Consider the following 17340-nt stretch of genomic DNA (forward strand, 5'->3'; position numbering starts at 1 on the left):
ATCCTCCCTGGACAATCTGTTTCAGTGCTTGGTCACCTGCACAGCACAACTCTTCTTCATGTTCAGGTGGAACTTTCTGTGCACCAGTTTCTGCCTTCTGCTTCTTGTCTACTGAGAAGAGTCTGGTTCTGTTCTTCTGACACCATCCCTTCAGATATTTATAGACATCAGCCTCAGTTGTCTCTTCTTGAGGCTGAACAAGCCAAACTCCCTCAACCTTTTCTCTTAAGAAAGAAGCTCCAGTCCCCTAATTCCAACACAGGTGGGTGACTGACAGAGCAAATCTCTGAGCAACTGATAACATTGGGATCCAAATGGGAATTTCAGGTCCTTGACTTTGAAAGTGGCTGGGGATTTTTAATGTTCTTGGCAACAGATTATTTATATGCTGAACCCAAATAAGAATATCCACAGCAAACCCTCAGAAAAGGGGTGAGGCAGGACCTTCATCTGGATCACAACTTCATGCCTGAAAGTTTTCTTAATATCTGATAAACAGCAATAAATTGATTAAAAAGGAAAATAACTCTGACCAGAGCTTTTCTCTGGCATTAATGATTGATCTTTATTTTGCTCCTCTTCAGGAAAAGTTACCATGCCATTTTTTCAAAAAGCTGCATTTTCAGGAAAAACCTGATGGATGGGGTGACTTTTCTTGCCCATTGCCTCTGTTTAAGCTCCATACAGTCCTATTGCCACAAGGGGGAATTTGAGCTTCCATTACTCTATTTGGATCCTGTCTTGTAAGAAAGTTCCTTATTAGAGATGTTACCAAATAAAGACTGTCTTGTAAGAAAGGTTCTTTATGGTGCCACCACCACCTTAGATGGTGACTTCTCTAACAGGACCAGACTGGCAATGTTACATGTGAATGTTGAATATTCCCATCCCATGTGACTCCAAGTGTCAGGGTGAGGGTTGGGACAGACTTGCCTTAAACACTGCTAAGTCCATGCTTGGGAGTAACTTCTGTTCATACTTAGGGTTTGCTCAAGTTATCTCCATCCTGGGACCTACAGTACTGCAGCCAAACACTTTTCCCCCTGGAGCAGTCCAGTGAACAGAAGCAGTGGGAGAAGACTGCATGAGGTCCCTACCTACCTCATACAAAGCCACGTTGGAGGTTTCATGGGTGGCCACTGTGCTTTTCAAGGAAGCGGAACGGGTTACGGATATCAGGCTTCTGTTCTTGGCTGCTATGCTGTTTGCATCAGTCAGACTGTCCAAGGTCAGCCTCTGGAAGGCAAGGAAAGCAGGTGCTAGGCAGCTACCACTTTTGGGTGTAAACCTCCACTCCAGCTCTGTCTGCAGCATGGATTCTGGGTAGGGAAATCATGGGAGTGTCCCCCAGCAGGTCACCCGCTCCGTGTATGAACCAGAATGGACCAGGAGTGGTTCCCAGTGTATTTGAATGCAGACACTTTATTTTAGAAGCTAAGATGGTTTATCCTTTTGGGCATGCCCTGTGTTGTACCATCCAACCTCAAGAACAAGGAATAAGCCCTGGTAGCCAGAAGAAACACAATCAAGGCTATGATTTTACATCATCATAAAAGCTCTGACATCTTATCTGAAACTCAAAAGCACTCAGTATATGGGAAATTTTCTAATTTGCAGAGGAAAATGACATGAAGAAGTGAAATGACGCTTCCAGAGCTTCTTGAGTATGAAAATACCACACAGCAAATCTGTTCTAGAGTGTTCCCCCAGATTCCTTTCACGAGTAGAAGGACTCACCTTTCTATGTATCTCTGGGTTGATGAAGACGAGGTCATCCAAGGTCAGTATGATCTTGTTTGGACCCCTGAAAAGCTGGTTGTTCAGGATACTCTGCCTGCAAGAGTTGGAGAGTCACAGTTATCAGTTTTAGGCAGTGCATTGGGTCTGACCGAGGTAACATTCCCAGCCCCTACAGTGCTGTGCTTTGCACTGGTAGCTGAATGGGTGTGGATACCAGATCAGTGTTTTGGCTACTGCCAAGCAGCAGTGTCCTTCTGACATTCCCTCCCCTCACCAAAGGGAATGGGAGTGGGTGGGCAAGATCTTGGGAGGGGACACAACCAGGGCAGCTGATCCAAATTAGTCAAAGGGATATTCCATACCGTATGACATCAGCTTAGATATTTAAGCTAAGGGAGAGAGGAGGAAGGGGGGCAGTCATGAGTTTTCAATGTTTGCCTTCTGAAGGAGCCATTATGTGTGCTGAAGCTCTGCTTCCCAGGAAGTGTCCAAATATTGCTGCTTTATGGGAAGTAGAGACTGATCTGTTTCCTCTTCAGCTCTCGCACATGCAGATCTCCGCTTGTTTCTTTCTTTTTGCTGAAATAAAACTGCCTTGTCTCACCCTGCTGGTCATTCTACATTTTATTCTTTCCCCTGTCCCAGTGGGAAAGGGAGTAATAGAGAAACTGAGTGGGCACCTGGCACCCAGCCAGAGTCAACCCACTACAGGTAGGTACACCTCCTCTGAATTCCCCACACCTGGCTTCCCTGCACCACTGGACCCTGCCTGCAGTGCTGCATCCAGCTCTGGGTCCCTGACTTATGAAAGTCATGGACCTGTTGGAGCAGATCTGGAGAAGGCCATGAAGATGATCAGGGGACTGGAGCACCTCTGTTATGGAGACAGGTGAGACAGCTGGGACTGTTCAGCCTGCAGAAGAGAAGGCCTTGGGAATTCTGTAGAGCACTTTGCAGTGCCTAAGGAGAGAGGCTACAAGAGAGCTGGAGAAGGACTTTTGACAGGGACATGGGGTGACAGGACAAGGGGGAATGAAAGAGTGTAGGTTTAGATCAGATATTAGGAAGCAATTATTTTCTGTGAAGGTGCAAAGGTTACCCAGAGAGGCTGTGCCAGCCCCAGCCATGGAAGTGTTCAAAGCCACATTGAGTGGGGCTCTGAGCAGCCCAGTGTAGTTGAAGGTGTCCTTGCCCATGGCAGAGTGGTTGGAACGACATGATCTTTGACGTCTAAAATGGTGTGGGAGTGGGGAAGGGCGTTGGTGAAAGAAGTGGACAAATCACCATGCCTTGGTTTGGACTTAAACGCCAAGTCATGAATTACCCATTTCAACATGGATAGCAACAAAAGCTATCATCTCAAAGGGTCTTATCACAGATAGACAACTGGATTTGATCTGCTTACTAATATTAATTGGATGTGTATGTAAGCCATATTTTGTTTTGCTTTGCTTTTATTTGTCATATCCCAAATCATTCTCCATTAGGAGACAAAGACTAGTTTTATTAGTCCAGCTGGTCTGGTCATGAGCAAACCACATTTAAGCACACCAGTCTTTCTTAGGGACTGAAGCTGAAGTGTAGTTAATTTATAAGAGCTGCCTGGACACAAGTTACTGTCTAAACATGCTGTCTGAGTGTCTATATTGTAGCATGGTGCATTTTGAAGCACAGAGCAAGATGTGCCCTTGTAATGGTCACAGGTTTATACAGAGGGAAAAGCTGCAAGGGGTGAGCAGTATGGCACACGTGACATCACACCTCATCATTTTGATCCCATTGTTTCACTGGACATCAGGGTCTAACTCTGAGCACAAAGCAGCAGTATCAGACAGTCAAAAACGCCTCAGCCAGGAGCAGAAAAGGGAAGGGAAAGCTCCCCTCTTGCCCTCAGTGTCACTTCTTTTGCTTAAGGAATTTTGTTAACACTACAGCAGATGACTGATCTGCACTCTCCTAAAGTGCTTCCCTGATGAGGTGGACAATAGGTGACTTTTGCTGATGTTACTGTAGAAGGACGCCACCACATAAAACAACCCCAAATCACCACAATTCACTTTTCCTCTCCATGTATCATTCTGGACATTTTAGAAGAGCATGGGCAGCTTTTTGAAGCTGAGAGGAAGCCTTGGCCACATAACCACAGGCTTTACTTGGGATGACAATTCTCTAAACACACTGTCCCAAGCCACCCAACTCATCTTCATGAAAAAAAATAATATTTTATGTACCTTTCACAAGGCCATCTGAAAAACCTTGCTTGATAAATCACATCCTCTCCCTAAGCAGGGAGGAAAGCATCCTTCTGCCAAAAGCTAAGCAGAGAGAGTGGAGTGACTCATTTAAGGTCATGCAGCAGATCCCTGACAGAGCTAAGACCAAAGCTTCCACATTTCAACTCAGACCATGCTGTGGTTTAAATTTAGTTCCAGACATGCCCCTTCCTAATATAAATCACTGTCTGAGTCATGCTGGAATTTTTCTTCCCTTGCAGATGGCCACACATCTTTTCTCATGACCAAGCCTTCCCAAGCACAGCCTGGTGCTGGTGGAAGATCTTACAAACAGAGTAGGCAGAAAGATTGTCATTTATTTACTTAATTGTAGAGGCAGGAGGCCAGCAAACAGAGCAGGGTTTCACAGAGTGGGTGGGTGGAGGCGACCTCATGAGTGTCTGCAGCTCTATCAGAAGCAGCTGTGAAAGTGGGGGAGCTGTTTGGGGCGTTCCTTGCTGGGTGGCCCTTATATCTGGGTTTGGAGGGATGATTCAGGAGTGGAAACAAACATGTCTCGGAATTATTTGAGAGGCAAAGCTGGAGGGAACAATCTAGGAACTCTGCTCTGCTGAAGTAATTGCTGCTCAGTAAATGTGCTTTTTGATTTCAGTCTATTTTCACTCTGAGTTCAGTCACGAGGACATCAATAATTAGAGACAAACTACTCCAGCGGCTATAGTGACCTCGCCAAGAGCAATCCATAGCTCCTGGACCAACCAATCCATTCTGGAACTTTTCTACCTTGGATATGGAGTTGGGACACAGATGTGACATGCAATTATGGGAAATTATTCCTTCCCGAGAACACTACTGCCTTTACTCCTAAGATCTCATGCCCAGACCAATACATATATAATGGGAATGACCAGGGAGCTGAACCCCAGGTCAAAACAGAGTGAATCAACTTGATAATAAAGATGTATGCTAAATATTTGCTTCAAATTCTCTCCAGAGGGATTTTCTTTCTTTTTAGTGCATGGAGAAAGTACAGAGGGTCAGCCTCACATGTTTAATAGGGAACATGATTATATTAAAAACAGAAATTCAGGCAAGAATGATCTCAAGTTAGAAAAATACTTGGTTTCAACCCTCATGTCCTCAAAACAGATTCCTGTATTTCGTTTCTATGTCATCCTTTGCACTTCCAAAGTGATAACCACCTTCCTAATGTTTTAGAAACATCCAGCAACAAGCTGCTGGAGCAGGGCAAGGGTGTGAGGAGCCCTTCCCCTCGGGAGGAAGGAGCAGCAGAGGCAATGTGGGATGAACTGACTGCAGCCCCCATTCCCTGGCCCCTGTGCCACTGCTGGGGAGGAAGTAGAGAATTTGGGAGTAAGTTAAGCCTGGGAAGAAGATATTTTTAAGATTTTATTTTATTTCTCACTATCTTACTCTGATTTGATTGGCAATAAATTTAATTTCCCCACATCAAGTCCATTTTGGCTGCTGTGGTAATTGGTGAACGATCCCCTCCTGAGCCCATCTTGAGCCACGAGCCTTTTGTTGTATTTTCTCTCCCCTGCCCAGCTGAGGAAGGGAGAGATAGAATGCCTTTGGTGGATGCCTGGCATGCTGCCAGGGCCAACACACCACAAATGTGAAGAGATATGTGGCTGGAGAGCCAAGAGCAAAATCAGACTTTCTGTATGTGCATAGTCTAAACTGCTGGCTAAAGCACAAGCCTAACAGAGAAGTTAAAAGTGGCACCAACTCAAATACCTGTTGCAATTCTCACCTGATGAGAGAAGCCAGGCCCACAGCACACAACACCAGGACAAATAACAGCATTACTCCCAAGAAAATGACAGCAGGCTCAATCCCTGTGCAAAGATGGGAAAAGAATAAGTGAATTAGAAAATCATTTTGATTTAGGCAATAATATTAAAAACATCAATATCAGGCCATTGGATTAAAAAGTTAAATATTCAGCCAGAAGAATGCTGGAAGACAATTTTAATGCAGTTTGTTTATGAATACACAAATACTTACTAACTTGGCATACATAAGACTTCAGCTATGCTAATTATTTATTTCCATGCACATTTTTTTTTTTAACCAGACTTAGAGCAGTGGACCAGTGGAAAAATAGTTTTTCTTCAAGTAAATAAATAGACTCACAGGGAATTGTTAAGTTTTAGAGGAAGCTTCTGCAAAGTTCATAACTTTTTAACATTTGGCCCTTTTCTCTTGAAGAATTGAAATGCTGAAAAAAATCTTTATCTTGTGGTACCAAGCCAACAGCCAGGGTGAGTCACTGGCCCATCTGGGCTTTTTCATTCTCTGCTGCAGATTTCTAATGTTGAAAAGAGAAGAAGAGGAGGACCAGCAGAAGGTTGATGTTCTCCTCAACACATCCATCAGCAGAAAGTACTGGAGCCAGATACTTTGCTGATGAGTGTGTTTACTAGAGAGCTAAGGGAAGCTGATATGACTGCATAAGCTAAATTCCAGTGGGAACCGTTTGCTGTGTCTCTTCTGGTTTCTAACTTTTCTGTTTATTCTGCTTATATCCATAGATCTATAAACACAAACAAACATGAAGAAATTTGGGTTGACAAAAGGTTCATGACTCTTATGTTACACTGGCACCTATGTGCAAGCACTGAGACCTAGAGCATTGCAGTGAAAGCTGAAGGCATTTTTGAAAACTGGTATTTATTTCAGGAAAAGTCAGAGCATTTTGGCTGAAATTTCACTGCTTCAGTCTGGGGCCCCAGGCCCTGACTGCCCTCACACAAACACAGAAAGAGGCTGCCCATGAAAGCTGTGGCTGCCCCATCCATGGCAGTGTTCAAAATCAGGCTCCACAGGACTTTAGGCAACCTGGTCTAGTGTGGGATCGGAATAGATGGATGGCCTTGAAACATCCCTCCCAAGCCATACTATAGTCACAACTAACCAGAAGTAAAAGTAAGCTAATTATGAGCTTATGGGAAAGAGCAAACTTACAGCATGCTTGGGGGAATTTATGGGATTGAGTTCAAGTCATTAGGGAATGCTTTAAGGGAGCTGCAGGAGTACATGAAACTTCTCACAGGATCTTTAGGGGAAAGGGCAAACATGGGTAAAGGGAGAGATAGAATGGGTCAGGAATGCTCAAGTATGTGAGAGAATGGGGATGCTGGTCACACATAACCATGCTGTGCATTTTTTTCAAGCATTTGATCACTGCAGTCATTCCCACCTTCTTAACCCCATCTACGTTTTTTTCCTGGGTAACTCTGCTCTCTGACTGTGTATGACATTTACAGACTTAACATCAACCTAACTCACAGGGAAGGGAAGTCCTGGAGGCTGCAACCCATGAGAAACTGCAAGTCTGGAGTCAGCCCCTGCAGAGCCTGAAGGGTTTGAGAGATGGCTATGGGAGAATTTAGGTTTGGACCATCTGCCATAGGATGCATTTGTGAGTCTGAAGAAATTGAGGCTGTGAGATCTGCTACCAAACTTGGAGCCTTATTATGAGGTGCATAAGAGCAGCACCAGGCCATTTCTGATGTCCATGTCTCAGCAGTGCCTGTAAAGACATAACTCTCCTGTATGTGTTACTCTGCCAGTGACTGGCTGTGTCTGCACTCTGTGTGTGTGTGTGTGTTTGTGTCCATGTCCTGGGAACACCAGCTCAGCCCTGCTCCTGGTGAGCCTGGAGTTAGGAAGCGCAGCAGCCTGACAACTTCGCATCCAACACCCCTCCAAGCCTAACTTCATACAAAAGCTAGAGTGAGGCTTGTATTTAATTCTAGCCATAAAGTTCAGTCTCAAATTCTAGCGATCATAATAAATTACTGTTTAATTGACAGATGCCTGGAGCTTTATGCCTTTGTAAAGGTATGAACACAAATCTGAGCTCTCAAAAAGTCAGTGGGATTTTTCTATAGACTGCAATGAGATGTTAAATTGCTACATTGTTCCTAGGGGCAGTGTAAAATTAGATATATGATAGTATTATACTTATCTCTTCTATTGCTTGCTAGTTTCTACAAGATCAGTACATCTCCAGTTTTCATGGAGTGACACTGATTTATGTGTCAGCTTAGTTATGCCTAAGCCAAGGAGAATGGTTTTCTTAGCTACTGGATGAAATATTCCATAGATGTAGTTAATTTCATTTGTTTAAGACATAATCTGGAGCAATAGGTGTAAATGCTTAGTATTTTAAGCAAATATGAAGAGGAGGTTGAGTACCCTACCCTGAGATTTTGGCTTTCCTGTGAACTTTAAGACTGCACCATAGTTGCCTCAATTTAAAAACAATAGGTAAACCCAGTGCACAGCGCTTCCTTCAAACCTAGAAAGTAGCACAGATATCTCTGCCCCCAGATTGATTACTACCTTGGTTATCTATAATAACTCGAATTATTTTGAGTAATGATTATCAATTTTTTCTCAATGAGCTGAGCTTTGATGGTCATTCACTCCTCATTGCTCCATGAAAACAGGAGCGGGGGTGAACAGGCAGGATGCTGAAGGCATCTGCTCTTGTGCAGCTCTCTTAGGCTGTCTTCAAGGCAAATCCTCTTAGTGTCCTGTGCCCCAGAAGGACAGAGACACAGTGCTGGGTGCAGCCTCTGTTATATAATGGTTACTGTTCATATTGGCAGGTGTTGAGTGTTATACCCAGAAAACCCTTCAACATATAACAGTGATAACAACAACCTTATTGGCCCAGAAGAGTAGTGGGATTAATGGCTCTGGAATTGTTGAAAAAATTGTGTAGATGTGATATTTAGTGGTGGGATTGGCAGTGGTAGGTTAGGATTCAATGATCCTAGAGGTTTTTTCCAACCATAATGATTCTATTATTCTATGATCTAACAAGCAATAAGAGAATATTGTGGCTTGATGGTGTTACCTCTGCACAGGATTCCCATTCCAAACAGCATGATAACTGGGCATCTTTATATTAAATCCTTGAATTTAGACTTTTCTGCTTGGGGAGTTCTAATTTAAAGGGGTAACCACTTGGAGTGAGAGAAAAGATGAAAAACGAGAAGCATGAACTCAATGCCCATTCACCCAATTTTTTTGTTCTTTCTTTTCTTTCTTACCTTCAGTGCAGAGAACATCTGGATCAAACCAACAGCTGGGGTCTGGTTTGGGTGGAATTTCATTGGGAAAGTGGATGGCCCGGCCTAGGGGCAGCACAGAGGCTGCAGACATGTCCAGCAGGTGGGTTGGGAAAAGCTGGTTCCCATGACCATCTGTGTCCAGTACCACGTAGTTGTCCAGCCCCTTCCCACAGCTGTCTGTCTCTACCTGGTGGCTAAACCCAGGGAAGCTCAAGTTTTTTGTGTGCTCAGCTATGGTGGCTCCTGAGGCTCTGACTCCGTTCCTCTGTGCACTGTCCATAGCCATTGCCATGAAGTAAATGGCATCGTAGATTGTTCCAAAGAGTGGAGAAACCTAAAAATACAGGAGAAATTGAGGATAAACTGCTCCTAACCTTCTGTTCGAGATTGGTGGCAAAAATACTTTCCCCATGGCTAAGCTGTAACTTAAATAGTGAGACACCAGAACATGAAGGCTCACAGAGCAATGGGTTTGAAGAATCTTAGGTTGAAGGTAGACCCAATAGATGCATGATTTTGAATATCTGTCTTTTCTTATGGTGGATTCACAAAATTCAATTTCAAAATATTTTTAAAACCATGCAAAATTGCATTATGATGGGAAAAGCCAAGATTCTGAGCTTGATGTTCAGCTGAAATTTATCACAAATTTATCCTGCCTCAAAACATTTCACTAAAATATCTTATATAAATAGGAGATTGAAGTCAGAGGCTCCATACCAAGACAAGAAAAGTGTCATGCCCCAAAGGATTGGTATTCTCTGTCAAAATATTATTTACCCCAAAGATGCAAAAATCCCCCAGCAGAGCCACAGCAAACTTGTTCTGTGGGGTAACAGAGCCTTTTCTGTTTGCATTGCTTCCTTCCGTGCCAGACTTGATTTAGGAAGCTTTAACACAACTGGTGACTTTTGTAATCACATGGTCATTCACAGCTGGTAGGTCAAGAGAGATTACAGCCATATACCTGTGAGAAAAATGAGGAGTGCCCTTGCGAACCACAGGCAAATCTGACATTTGTGGGATTAATTGATCAGATGTAGAGATCTGAAATGAAGTACCTGACACTCAATACAGTGAACCTGGGCTCTCATTAAAGTGAAGGGAAAGGAATTAATGCTTTCAAGGCATGATTCATCTTCTTCTAAAGTAGATCCATGTAGATCTGATAAATTATGCCTTAAAAGTACTTGTAATTTTTTAAAATGTCATAGGGTGATTTGAAGAATAGCTCAGCTAACTCCTGTATCTCTTCACCAGTATAAGATTCTCCAGTTCTTGTAAATGTTCTCAAGGTAAAAACTGATTTGGTTTTTAATAGGCTACCGGGGATGTTTAGATGATCATGCTGACAAAGAATAACCTTGACTATAGTGCTAAGAAGAATGCAATAGCAATGGTCTTAAATATTTCCCTCTAGAAGCATCCAGTATTTCTTTAGTCTGTCTCATCCCCTCAAATTCTCAGTCATATGGATATCTTACTTTGATCCCCTGCAAAATCCATGGACCTTATCCACCTCAAGAGATACCTTTTTAATTCAAGTCCATTGCAGCTAGCACACAGCAAACCAAATCTGAGAGCCTCAGGCATAGCCCCTTTCTCTTGAATTCCCATCGTGATCCTACAGTTTAATCAAGTGAGTTATATTGCCAGACATCTGGGAAAAGTGACCTTTCCAGATGAGTACAGACCACATTCAAATTTCTCTGTATTTTTCTCAAAATGAAAGTGTGCAGGCTGGAATGACTCTTCCCAGTACTTTCTCTGTAACTATTGCTATGTTTCCTACTGACAGGTCCCAGAAAAGCCCAAGGGAAAGACTGTTTACCTGTGTGGCTTCCAAATCCCTGATTATTTCACCACTTTCTTTAGCTTCCCTGAATGCATCATAGAAAGTCCTTTCTCCGGACTTCAGCGTGATGGTCAGCACAGCATCATAAGCCTCCCGGAGCTTGCTGTCATTATCAAAGACACTGAATGAGATGTTTTGGTAAGGCAGACTGTACAGCAAAGTGTCATAGGGAACAAAGATGTATCTTCCATCTGCTAGTCCCATTTCCAGAGCTTTTGTGAGCAAGGCAGCCTGTTCCTGCCCTCCGATGAGAACAGAATGCATGCACAGGAGAATAACTGGAACACAAGGACAGTGGAGAGTGTTAGTAATCTGCCTGGGGTTTTCAACATGACATAGCTCTTGCTATTTCACTAAAAGAGCTGCCTGAACTACTCTGTCAGGTCAGGTTCTGATGTTATGTGCTGGGGAAGCTGAGAGTCACACCCGTTTTGTTCAACCTCTAGAGGTATGTACCACCTAATAAGGGAGATTGTGGGGGTTAACCATTTCTGGAGCTGTAAAGAAGGAATGGAGAGAAGCTTTGACAGGAGTGAGGCACAGGTGAAGATGGGCAGTTGTGGTCATTTCTGTCATTGACCCAAACTTGTGCTTTCCCTCTCTGTGTGCTGAGCTGACAAACACAATGCAGCTGTAAGCAGTGCCCAACTTCCAAATGCTCACCCTGCCACCAAATATACAGATTTTAGGTTGACACAGCTGGGCTGTGTTTAAACATCTGGTCCATGCTTGACTGTCCCAAAGTCTGTGCCTTTTCTTGCAAAATGTCATGGGGCCAATGTCTGGTGGAGAGATCTGAAATACGGGACACAGCATCAAAGCAAGATTTTTGATATTGATATTGATTTTTGATATGCCACAATACAAATCACCTTAAATACAAAACCTTCCTATAAACTCTTCTTTACACAAGCCAGGCACAGAAAACCATCTACAATTATTTTTTTTCAGACAAGCTGGACCCAGTGTTTCAGGTTGTAGTAGATGATTTTGACCTATATTCATCACATACAAAATGCCTAGCATTCTTTTATGTGAAGCCCTGTCTGCATTAGGATCAGAGATAAAATTCTGCTTGACTTAAATCACTTTAAGTTTTCATTCTCTAAAGTATGTCCATTGGGTAACAATGCAGTCCTACCCTGGGGAAAAAAAATAAACAAAAGGAATGAGACTCAAAGCACTTACTTTTAATGTTAATAACTTCTTTAACCTTGTTCCAGGTGTCTTCAATGCCTTTTTCTCCCTTATGCACGGATGTAACAATGCCTACAGGTAGCCCATGGTTCCTGAGTGCGGTTGCTGCCTCCTTGGCTGTGTACTTCCAAATATCATCACTGGATGCAATGATGCCAACATGAGCCCACCTAAAATATTTCATTATTGTAAGCAAAATTTCTATTGGAGAGGGCAGAGTTCTTGCAAATGCATTATGGTGGATGGTAGAATCCAATTTATAATTGATGCACATCCATGAAAAGATAGCTTTATTCCAGTTCTTCCCTAAATGTGCAGCCACCTCACAGAAGCCAGGGTTTAGAGGGCCTATAAAAGCTGAGGAAAGCTTTCCAAAGTCAACAAATCTAACCAGAGCTTTTGGCGTGTCACATTCTTCTTGCAGGACCACATAATCCAGCCGGTGGCCAAGAGCTAGTGAAGGATCTCTGCTTATTCGTCCCACAGCTAACCTGGCAGCCACATGGGGAAAGGCTTTGGAAAAGAAGGGGTCACAGTTCCAGGGTCCAAGCAGTCCAATTTTAAAGACAGAGCAACGTACTGGGGAACAAAGTAGGATTATTCCAAAGAGCAGCCACCAGAGATCCTGGGAAAATGTCTTGAATGAGTTTCCAGTGTTGAAGTGATGCACTCTGATGTGCCTCGACAGCACCCAGGAGGAGCTGTGAGGACTCCACAGGGGAAATGACATTGTTTCACAAGTGGACAGATCTGCACCAAGTTCTTCAGGAAGCAGGCAGAGTGTTACCAGATGCTGGAAGGAAAGCAGATTACGTTTGCCTTTCACCACATATCTGTTCCGTGCATGCAGGTACAGCTGAGTCAGCCCAAGCTTCACAGCAGCTCCCAAGGCACAAGTCTTTGGGGAGCCAAACCCACACACAGACACGTGGACTTGCACCACACCAGCCACCTCACCACTCAGAAAAGTGTCCAGCCAGTGTCAGACACGCCATAACCCTTAAATGCAGACTTACATAAACATTTTAATATGTTTTGCAATATACTGTGAAACCAGGCAGTGAGGAATGAGTCTGCTTTGTTTGCAGCAGTAAGTACAAGTTATGGGTACACTGTGCTTCTGGTTCCTAAGAAAGACAGTTTCAAAGTCGTGCAGACAAGCACCTATATAAGAAAATTAAATGGTGGAGTCAGCTAGGCCATTAGCTTCCCTCAAAAATCCTCAGTGGGTTGTGAATATGAATCAGAGCCCATACAAAGACAAAAACTCACACACACATATTCATATACTTAGAGATACATATGTATGTGCATACAACTTTAAAACTTTCTGGAAAAAATTTTCAAGGGCAACTCAGTCTCTTAAATCTGACAAATTGAAAGGTGGATAAACAGATAATCAGAAAATGAGGGAAAGGAGGATTATGATTTGAATTTAGATAAAGAACTGCTAAATAACTGTCAGGTCAAAACCTTTGTGTATGCAAGTGTGCTTCAAATATTCTTGGTTAAATACTAGGTGTCATAGGGTTGTTTGGGGCTTTTTTTAAATAACAGTTTCCCCCTTCACAGCCAAGCACAGAAATACCAAAGCCATAGCAGGCTCTCCTCCATCTGCAGTGTCACCCCATGGTTTCGAAAACTTTGCAGATCCCAGCAAGTTTGTGCTCTAAAAATAGCAGGCCCCTTATTCTGGTTTACCTGTCCATTCCTGGAGAAGTATTTTTATCCTGGATGCTCCGGCACCGGGACACACAGCAGGGAGCACTGCAGGGCAGCCTGTGCTGCAAATGCACCCACAGCTCCTCTGCCTGACGAAGGGAGACCTCCAGAAGGAGCCACCCACAGCAGAGCAGGCTCTCTCCAGAGTCAGTGGCTGTCCTTGGATGGGGGTACCACCATGAGGACAGGCAACGCACGGTCAGCTTCCCCTGCTTTGGCGCCCGCCTCCTTTAAATTCTTGTGTGCACAGGCCATTCCAGCTGGGTGGGTGCTCTGGGATCCTCTGTGCCTTGTCAAAAGCTTGTTGTGTCCCTTTTGGTGAGGTCCATTTCTCTCCTGAGGGTTTCACAGCTTGGGCTGTAACCACTCAAGCCCTTAGTTCCTTGAGGGTCTTGCTGAGGTCCAAGTCTGCCTCACACTGAACCGTCTCAGTACAGATTGTACTCCAGTGTAACCCAGAAGCTGGCATCTTAAAGCTCTGCCCTTGGATTAGTGGGATTTAATTCCTGGGATTGGCTCCTGCAGAACAGCTCTTTAAATCTCTCTGCACCACAGCAGAGTGCTCCTCTTCTTGAGCTATTTAGGTTTGGGGTATGCAGTGTATTTGAGCTTTGGCTTCATCATTTTGCTGATGTGCCATGTTCCCCTTTTTCCTATTGTTGTTTGGGTTTTGTTTTTTTTTTTTTTTGTAGCCATTATGACATACACAGAGCTTTTACACTTACATCAAAGTCTTCTTGGGGGGTTGGACTAGACGATCTTTAAAGGTTTCTTCCAATACAAACTATTCCATTATGTAATGACTCTTGGTTATTTCTATGGATCCTGTATATAACTCCCTAGAGATGAGCCCTCCAATAAACCATTCTCAGGCACCTTCCTCCTGGACCTGGCAATACAATTATCATCGTGGAAAAGCCTTAAATGTCTCCATGCCTTCTGAGCTAGGAAGCCCCTTGCAATAATTTAGCTGCGGTCAGAGGCCCAGCATTTGTGGTCTAGAGGGAATAATTTGTAATTCAACTACATCATATAAATTATACACATCTCAGTGGCGTGAGTTTAGGAGCAGTTCCTCATGACTAATGATTGAGGGAAGCCACAGAGTCTCTCAGATGCAGTGGGGAGAACAGCTCTCTCTGTTAATTTCATTCATTTGCTCCTATTCATTAATTTCCACAGTCCAAATCCAGGGAGGTTCCTGGGCATGCACTTCATTGAAGGCTGTTACAGCTCAAGATTGTTATCAGGGATTATAAAATAGCTTCATATTTGGAAAGCGCCTAAGACACACTCAAGCCTGAACTCAGAACACTGCTTTGTATGCTACCAGTATATCAGGTTTTGACACCCAGTTTTACTCAAAAAATAACATTAAATAAATATTTTCAGTTGAGAGTCTTATTAAAAAAATATTTGAACTTATAAATTTGATTTATCCATGTACAGATATGCCTATATCTCTGTCCATATGTCATATGCTCAGTGCTATCTTTCTGTATCAGTAATGGGGCTGCACAGTTTAATTCCACTTCAGGTCAGCAGACTCAGAGTCTCCAGGAGAAGCTGCAAAATTCCAGTGACTCACTTCTAGAGGATGTTTGTTTATAGCATTCAAATCTCAGCAATGAAAGATTAAAAAATAATCTTGGCAGTCTATTCATTAGCATAATTACTCTGCCCTTAACACTTCATACTTTTCCATAGCAAAGTGGGTTGAGAACTTAATCACTCTCTTCATTTTCTTCTCTTTTTTTTTTGCTGATGTAATAACCTTCCTTCCATTAGGTAATAACTGTGGCATTAATCCATCCTCCACAGAAAATCTGGTTATCCCAAGTGGCTCCAGCACATCTCTCCATGCTCAGGGTATCCAAGACTAAGGATAACACTCCTACTTCTGCAAAACAAGCTCAGGTCCTGGCACTGCCTGATTGGTTTCACTAATAAACAAACAAGGTAAATCAAGCAGCTGAGGCAAAAACCCCCAAGTATTTATGTAACCCATCTGGCTGAAATAAACATTGAATTTTAAAACCCTGCTTATATCTCCAAACCCTGCTTATGTCCCCCAACCTTGGTTTTTCCTCCTCACATCTACAGCTTATCATTACTGCCACAACCACACTAGAAAGCAAAGATTTCTTTGCAATGCTTATGTTATTTGCATACCATCAGATTAGTTCCCAACACTCTTCAGTGCTCACTGAAGTGTGTGAGTGACACAACATTGCCTATGGGACAGTAAAGCCACAGCTGCATCACTTTGCTTTTAATTTTTAGAGCAGGAGAGGGTGCTCTAATCTCTCAGTCTGACCTCTCTCATCAAGCCTGGCCAAGCAGCCTCCCAGGAGCTGCTGCTGCTGCTCTGAGCTCTTCCAGCATCCTGGATACAAAATGTGTTTTGTAATGAATTATACCAGAGGGTGCCGCTGAATAAAGCTGATTTATCTGGAAAATCTCTGCTGTCAGCAGAGACAGACAGGGAAAAGGCTTGATTCATGTTCTGCTCTCCCTGAAGAAAAGTCTTATATCTCAACTGATTATAGAGAAAATTGAGGGAGAGCAGTACAGCAACACTCACATCAGCCTTTCTCCACATCCTCTGAGCCCTAATTAAAAACTACAACCTTGGAGGATCTACTGGGTTCCTATGGCTACTATTCCAAGAGCTAATTACACTCAACATTAAAAATACCCACTTAACATCTAGGGTGTCTAGCTTCAGCTTCCTGCAACTGGCTCTTGCTCTGCCTTTGCCTGAGAAAGAAAACCAAAACAAAACAGGAAGCACAATAAATATCACCTCCCTGTAGACATTTGCACACCATAATTAGCTCACATCCCAGTCATTCTCTGGGCAAAATAAATTAACAGCTCGTTAAGACTCTTGCCATAGTGCATGCTTTCAGGATTCCATCCTTGCAATGCTCTTTTAACGTTCATTTTTAATTTTCTTTCTTTTGGCCAAGTTAAAACCAGTATCAATTAGTAAGCCTCACTCCTTAATGCTGAATATAGGTGTCATGGCATCCTTTATAACCTATTTGATTTTTTCTGCACTTTAATTCTATAGCTTGGATGAACACAGTTGCAGAACCACTGTTTTTAAGCCTTTTTCTGCTCTCCTTAGTGCAAACATCTGCCTTAGAAGTGTAGTATAAATTTTTCTCTCCAGATGTTTACAAACCCAACTGGTTAAGTAGGTGCTTTTCAAATATTTCTATTTAATCAGAGGTCCAGACTAATTTGCAAGTTATATGAATAATGTTTTTTCTCTGTCTTCCAAGTAATATGCTAGAGTTATTGAACAGCACTGGGAAAAAAAAAATCATATCCCAGAGGCTCCTCTAGAAAACACTAACAGAGGAGAGTACTGATCTACTATTTAATGTCAAAAGAGCAACCAAGTTCTTTTTTTCTATTGTGCAGACACATTGGCTATGTAACACTAATTTTCTCTTCAATATCACCTTTCAGT

The 17340-nt window shown here is 42.9% G+C and overlaps 1 protein-coding gene across 1 annotated transcript in view; it reads right to left on the bottom strand.

Moving 5' to 3' along the window:
* The window catches only part of GUCY2F (guanylate cyclase 2F, retinal), a 37922-nt gene extending 25055 nt beyond the window's left edge, over positions 1 to 12867 (bottom strand). The window contains 6 exon segments of the mRNA XM_059493939.1: positions 1102 to 1236; positions 1738 to 1834; positions 5752 to 5836; positions 9065 to 9419; positions 10917 to 11218; positions 12129 to 12867. Of these exon segments, the coding sequence (XP_059349922.1) occupies positions 1102 to 1236; positions 1738 to 1834; positions 5752 to 5836; positions 9065 to 9419; positions 10917 to 11218; positions 12129 to 12867 (1713 nt within the window).
* Between the last annotated feature and the right edge of the window lie 4473 nt (positions 12868 to 17340).

This window comes from Ammospiza nelsoni, chromosome 2 (assembly GCF_027579445.1).
Source record: "Ammospiza nelsoni isolate bAmmNel1 chromosome 2, bAmmNel1.pri, whole genome shotgun sequence".
In the NCBI taxonomy this organism is placed as follows: domain Eukaryota; kingdom Metazoa; phylum Chordata; class Aves; order Passeriformes; family Passerellidae; genus Ammospiza; species Ammospiza nelsoni.